The sequence below is a fragment of the Cynara cardunculus genome, assembly GCF_001531365.2.
Source record: "Cynara cardunculus var. scolymus isolate 2C chromosome LG 11, CcrdV1, whole genome shotgun sequence".
NCBI lineage: Eukaryota > Viridiplantae > Streptophyta > Magnoliopsida > Asterales > Asteraceae > Cynara > Cynara cardunculus.
In genome coordinates this window covers 8234656-8240655 of record NC_037538.1, presented here as the reverse complement: position 1 = coordinate 8240655, position 6000 = coordinate 8234656, and the positions used below count along the sequence as shown (strand labels likewise).

Genomic DNA, 6000 nt, shown 5'->3' with positions numbered 1-6000 from the left:
ATAAATTTATTTAACAATATTAATCAAATAAATAATAACCAAAATAAATTAATACCACAAAAATTAAATCCATAATAAACCTACTATAAATATGCTAATTAAGATATCAAAAGAAATGGAACAAATCACAAATTCACTTAAAATGGTTTTTAAGGATGGTGTTGGCGTAGAGAAAATTTCAAAGAGGTGGAGTGTAATACACGCTCTGGGATACGCGTGAAGAAGGCTATTTATCGAGATAAAACTTCTCTCCCACACGAATTAGGCCTCCTCTGTACGACTGCGCGCATTACGCACCCCCCCTTTGCCCTTTTTTAGGTTTAATCCAATTACCAATTTACATCAATACCCTCCAACCTCATATATATTTCACAATTTATTTTTATTTTCTTAATTTTTCAAAATTAACAATTGAAAACAACCAAACCCTAGAAGACAGAAAACACAAATCGGTGATCCGAGAGTTTAACAAACATCAATTCACCTTCAAAACAGCTTACCAATACAAATTATTCTCCCAATTTGAAGAAAAAGGTTAGTGATTTTGTTAATTTTGTTGTATTGATTGTTTCCCCAATTTACTGGTTTTGATTCAAGATCTTTGATTTTGATTTTCTTGTAGTATATACTGCTTTAATTTTTATTTTTTGGATGATTGGAGTTATTGCTGCATCTTTTGTTGATTGTTTTGCTTGATGAGCTTAGGTTTTGGGGGATTAAAGTCAAGTATTTTACTTTTTAAATTTAAATAGTTGGCCCTTTGATTTGATCATACTTTTTGCTGTAGACGAAATTCCTACGTGTTCTGATGATACTAATTCATCTTATTGTTAATTCTTCTTTGTGTGGGGATTATGAAATTATCTGTTGCTTTTCAGTTGATAGTTTCATCATCTTCAAATCTTTGATTGTTTCCTATCTTTTTTCCCGTTTTGGGGTAATTTAGTTTCTGAATACAAAGATCTATGACGGTTTATGAAAAAGTATTAATAGTTGTGTTGTGTAATGTTTGCTAATCTGGATTGATGAAACGATTGATATTCATTAGGAAACCGGATCTTCTTACTGTTGTACTAGAAAATGCTATTATCTTGTCGTTTGTAATCCTTAGCAATTGTATGCCTGCCCTAATACAAACTAGTGAAGGTTGCTTTTGAATGTGTTGTTTGCTTTTGTTATCTTGTTATGTTCCAACCATATGCTTAGATATAATTTGGTTTTTGTTGTTGATGGAGGTTTCTTTTTCTTTAATTTGTTGTTGCAGGTTTTAGTTGACCTATTCGCTAGTTTAACTATACCATGAGGTTCAAGAAGGGTAGCAAACTGGAGGTTATGAACAAGGAGGTGCCTGCATCATGGCATGTTGCAGAAATCGTTTCTGAAAATGAACATGCTTACAATGTGAGATATGATGGTTGCCAAGGTGTGGAAAAGGTATCTAGGAAGTTCATCAGGCCTTGCCCTCCTGCAAACGGTTCAAAGAGGTTGGTGAGTGGTGATATTGTGGAAGTGTTTGATAAGAATTCCTGGAAAATAGCAACTGTATCAAAAGTTTTACGGGGGGGTCGCCTTTTGGTGAGGCCACATGGGTTCACCCATGAAATGAGCGTCAATAAAAAGAACATCAGGGCAAGACAGTCCTGCCGTGATGATCAGTGGATTCCAGTTGGGAAGGTAATTCTTTTTTCATCCATTCGCTTACTATCCCTTAATTTGACTTGTGGTTTTCTTTCTTCTTAGAAAAATAACCTTCAGGATTTGTTTAAGGCATTCAAATATGCACGGTTTCTTATTTGTATGAATGATTCTCATCTACAATCCTAATCTTTTTTGGTGATCTGTTGGCTACTATATATAGATATCTGGAAGCTATGAAGATTTGAAATTTGGGAAGGCAATTGAACCAAATTGTTCTGTGAAGATGGACATCCAGGCGCTGCTAGCTGGTTCAAAGATCTGTCAGGAAGAGGATGATTGCTTACCTGTCTACATTGATGCTAGATTACAGGAATCTTATGCTGTATCTAAGAAGCTGAAGAGAACTTCCCCCTTTTCCTCATCTCTTCTTGAAGGTCCTAGGAAAGCCAAGAAATTCAAAGCTGCTGAGAAAGGTTGCAGTCAGAGACATGTTTCAGGACATTCATTCAATCAGGTAGATGCTTTTGCTTATCCAGGAGATACTCTGGGTAACAAATACGTGCAAGCCTCCTCTAACAATAGTTTAAATGGTTATTGTGAAATGGAGAAAAGAAAAACAAATGGTGTTGGCTGTACACTTGCAAGAATATCAGAATCTAATGACTCTGATACTGACCTGTGCTCTGTGGGTAGTTGTAGTGTTCCTAGTGACGGTCATAAGTTGTCTAGTCCTTATGATGCAGTTACTTGTCAAGGAACAGATATTCTTTCTAGTGATGGGGAGTCTTTTAATACTTCACGGGATGAGGAGGGAAAGTGCTCCCCTCCTGAACAGGAAGTAGCAGTGAGTATTCATAGGTTAGAGTTGCATGCTTATCGTTCCACTTTGGAGGCACTATATGCTTCTGGCCCACTAAGTTGGGAAAAAGAAGCATTATTGACCAACCTTCGTATTAACCTCCATATTTCAAATGATGAACATTTGACAGAGCTAAGGCATTTAATATCTTCTGGAGCTGGTATTCTTGATTGACAGTGAATTGACTGTTTTCTTTCTTTACCTTTTCTTTTCCCCCCTTTTAAGATTAGGATGTTCTTGTACAATTCCAATAACATTGTAAGAAGTAATATGAGGTATTAGATGTAGTAGCTTCCTCTGCCAAATCTCTGCAGCTGCCTCGAATTTTCGATTTTGTATTTAGTAATGCAATGTATCTAAGCTTTTATGAGATGAAATCAAGCTCCATCTTGTTTTTCATTATTTTGTACATCATAAACTATTGTCCAATTTTATGATAAATATCTTGAACGTCCATTCAGCTACGAGAAAAGAGTTTCTGGTGCCATTTATGTTCAGGGATATTCAAGATATTGTGCCCATTTTCCTCATCTTCTGTTATCCTGTTATTATCATATAATGCTAATACAGGGATAATTCATGCTCATGTTGCACCAGATAGTAGCGATTGATATTATCGTTAATTCTTTATTGTTGTGACCTTAGAGTTCATACTTGTCCATTTAACTGTTATGTATGCAGATTATTTGTATATATTTCTTGCACACTTATGTAGCATTAGCAATTCAAATCCAGTGCATATGAAGTCTGGAACCCAGATTACTTCTATTTGCTGTTTTGGTTCAGTTTCATGAAGATAGATGTATTGTTGTGTATGTTACTTTGGTTGGAATCTTGTTAAGATTTCTTCGAAATATTCACTCTACTTTAAGGATAACTTCCTTGTTTCTTGTTTCTTTTCTCTACTTTCTTTTTTAGAATGTTATTGATGGTTCCTGTACGTTTTCCAGAGCCACAATTGGAGGCATGCATCTCTTGCTTCCAAGGGTCCAAACAAGATTCTGGTTCTGCTGCCTTTCTCTTGGAAAAAGCAGTGGGACATATTCAGCATCCATTTGCTACAGATAAGACAGTTTGTTGCCATTGGCACTTATCTGAACAATAAAAAGATAGTGGCGGCTCACTGATTCAGCCACCACTGTCATTGTTTATCATTATTAGCTGACTGTTGCTATTTCAGGCCAGCCTTCATCTTTCGTCACTAGCTGGAGATGATATGTTGATAAAAGGTGTTTTTGCTTAGTTTTTACCTGTATTCTTGCGACATACAAGCATGTCTTCATATTGGTCTTGGCTATCTTCTCTATTTTCATGTTTTGTCATTATTTTAGTCCTCCAAAATATTTACTTTACATTTGAAAACAAAATTTGTTTTTGGATTTTAGAACATAAGCCATTGAATGTGTAAGATCCCACATCGGTTGGGGGAAGGGAACTAAGATTGCCTTATAAGGGACTAGATACATCCTCTACCAAACGCTTTTTAAAACCGTTAGTCCGTGCATGGACAAAGCGGACAACATGTGGTACGATTGACCTAGGGTGTTACAGAATTATTTCTTAGTCCTCCAAAACGCTTTTTAAAACCGTTAGAAGCTTATTCCCATTTTTTGGTCCCCTTTGCTCTTCTCTGCACATTTTTATTGGTTTTTATGTGGTTCTACCATCTGCAAAAGACAAGGGTATGTTGCTTATGAAGAAGACTTCCAGCTGATAAGTCTTGGTACGCCAGGTTCACCTTTTCTGGAACATCCTCTAGTTAGAAAATCACGGTTTTTCTCTGATATATCTTTGGCTTATTGTGTAATAATTAGCACCGAGGGTTGCAAAGAAAGCAGCACTTATTAAATAAGTGTATCCTATGCAATGTTTTTTTGACTGCACTGCAGGTTTGTTGTGAGAGGAAACCTCATGTGAACTGTAAGTAAACTACACTACAGATTTTCATCTGAGTGGAGAGCATCATGCATAGACTTTGTTATTGATAATATAAGAAAAGAACAACTTAAGAAACCTGACAACAACTAATAAGATGAATTAGATGGTTTGTTGGTAGAGGCGATTCTGGAGCTACTAATGTTACTCATATGACTGGAAACCAACATTTATGCTGTTCTGAGTCATTGTTTCCTGCTGCCCCGATGAAAGTTAATGGAAATGATTCATTTATCATCAATATTATACTGTAACATGATCAGTCTCTCTCTTATTTGATATGTTAATTGAAAAGATAGACGATTTTGTGCTGTGTTTGCTTATTATGAAACTACTATACTATTAGCGTTGAACATGAAGTCTGTGTGTGTAACTTGTTATTTGTTCTGGTGACGTCTTAAATTCGAGTCACAGAAACAGACATGCTGCATACGCAAGATGTGTTCCCTGGAGACTTGGCTCCCTTCCCTTCATTCAGGTGAAGTATTTTTGAACATTTAAAATTGTAACTACCTCTTCATGATGGTATGCGAGTGGTGTAATGGTTTGGCCAGATTTGTGCAATAATGAAATTGAAGTTTGGTGGCCTTTAAATATAATGAAGTTCCATGGTACAAATCAGTGGGGACTCAATATGACCCATCTTAAAGTAGTTTAATACTCCCTCCATCATAAAATAAATGTCTAAAATGGTAAAATACGAAATAAATTTCCTTTACCTTATAATTAATGATAAAATGAGAAAGTAAACATCTATTTTTGAAAGTTGATATTTACTTTAAGACAAACTAAAATAGTAATGTAGACACTTGTTTTGGGGCAGATGGAATAGTTTTTTATGAAAATGTTGAAAATATCATTAGACAATAGTAAAATAGAAGAATATTGTGGTAAAAAACATCATTTGTCAAAGGTGACAATGACCAGACAGATGAAAGGTTGGATGTATTGCAATTTGATGATGATATTCGCTTTTCATAAATCCTTTTTCTAATTTTCAGACATCAAGAAACAACATAATAAAAGTGCTATTGAAGAATTTCATGATTGCAGTCTGGTTTTTGAACCATTGAAAAGTTTGATATGATTATGTTATATACAATTAATGATGATGTTAGTTATATGACAGGAGGGATGAAGGTGATGGGTTTGAGTTTCATGGCATAGGTGGATGAATGGATGGAAGTCAACAACAAGGGTGATCCTGAATACTTGTGTGTATATATTTCCATCTTCCAACATGTATAATAGGAGAAAGATAATGTTGCATTTTGTTGACATTTACAAATGATGCAAGTTCGAGCCAGTAAATGTGCAAATATTTTGATAGAGAAATAACGAATTTCTATGAGGCTCTTACTAGACCCTTACACAGTAATTATTTACTCAAGTCATTTTCCTACCGGGTAAATATGGGCCGAAAAATTACCCACTAAGAGCAATGATAAAACTCTTACCTCGGAAGTGAGGGTGATGACTCTTATCCTACTTACGAGGTAAAATAAGTTTCAAGTGGTGACTTTTACCGGATAAATGTTCAGGTAAACAGGCCCATAATGTCATGTTGT

At 35.3% G+C, this 6000-nt stretch overlaps 1 protein-coding gene across 1 annotated transcript; it reads left to right on the top strand.

Annotated features, from left to right (window-relative positions):
• The first annotated feature begins 392 nt into the window (after positions 1-392).
• Positions 393-2961, top strand: LOC112521151. The gene is made up of 3 exons (XM_025129855.1): positions 393-534; positions 1265-1674; positions 1859-2961. Exons 2-3 carry the CDS (start codon positions 1300-1302, stop codon positions 2669-2671), a joined length of 1188 nt encoding a protein of 395 aa, XP_024985623.1. The 5' UTR covers positions 393-534; positions 1265-1299; the 3' UTR covers positions 2672-2961.
• The last annotated feature ends 3039 nt before the right edge of the window (positions 2962-6000 follow it).

Coding starts and splice junctions, on each gene's coding strand:
- LOC112521151 (XM_025129855.1), top strand. CDS start 1,300: ATGAGGTTCAAGAAGGGTAGCAAACTGGAGGTTATGAACAAGGAGGTG. Junction 1,675..1,858: donor AGTGGATTCCAGTTGGGAAG/GTAATTCTTTTT, acceptor TACTATATATAG/ATATCTGGAAGCTATGAAGA.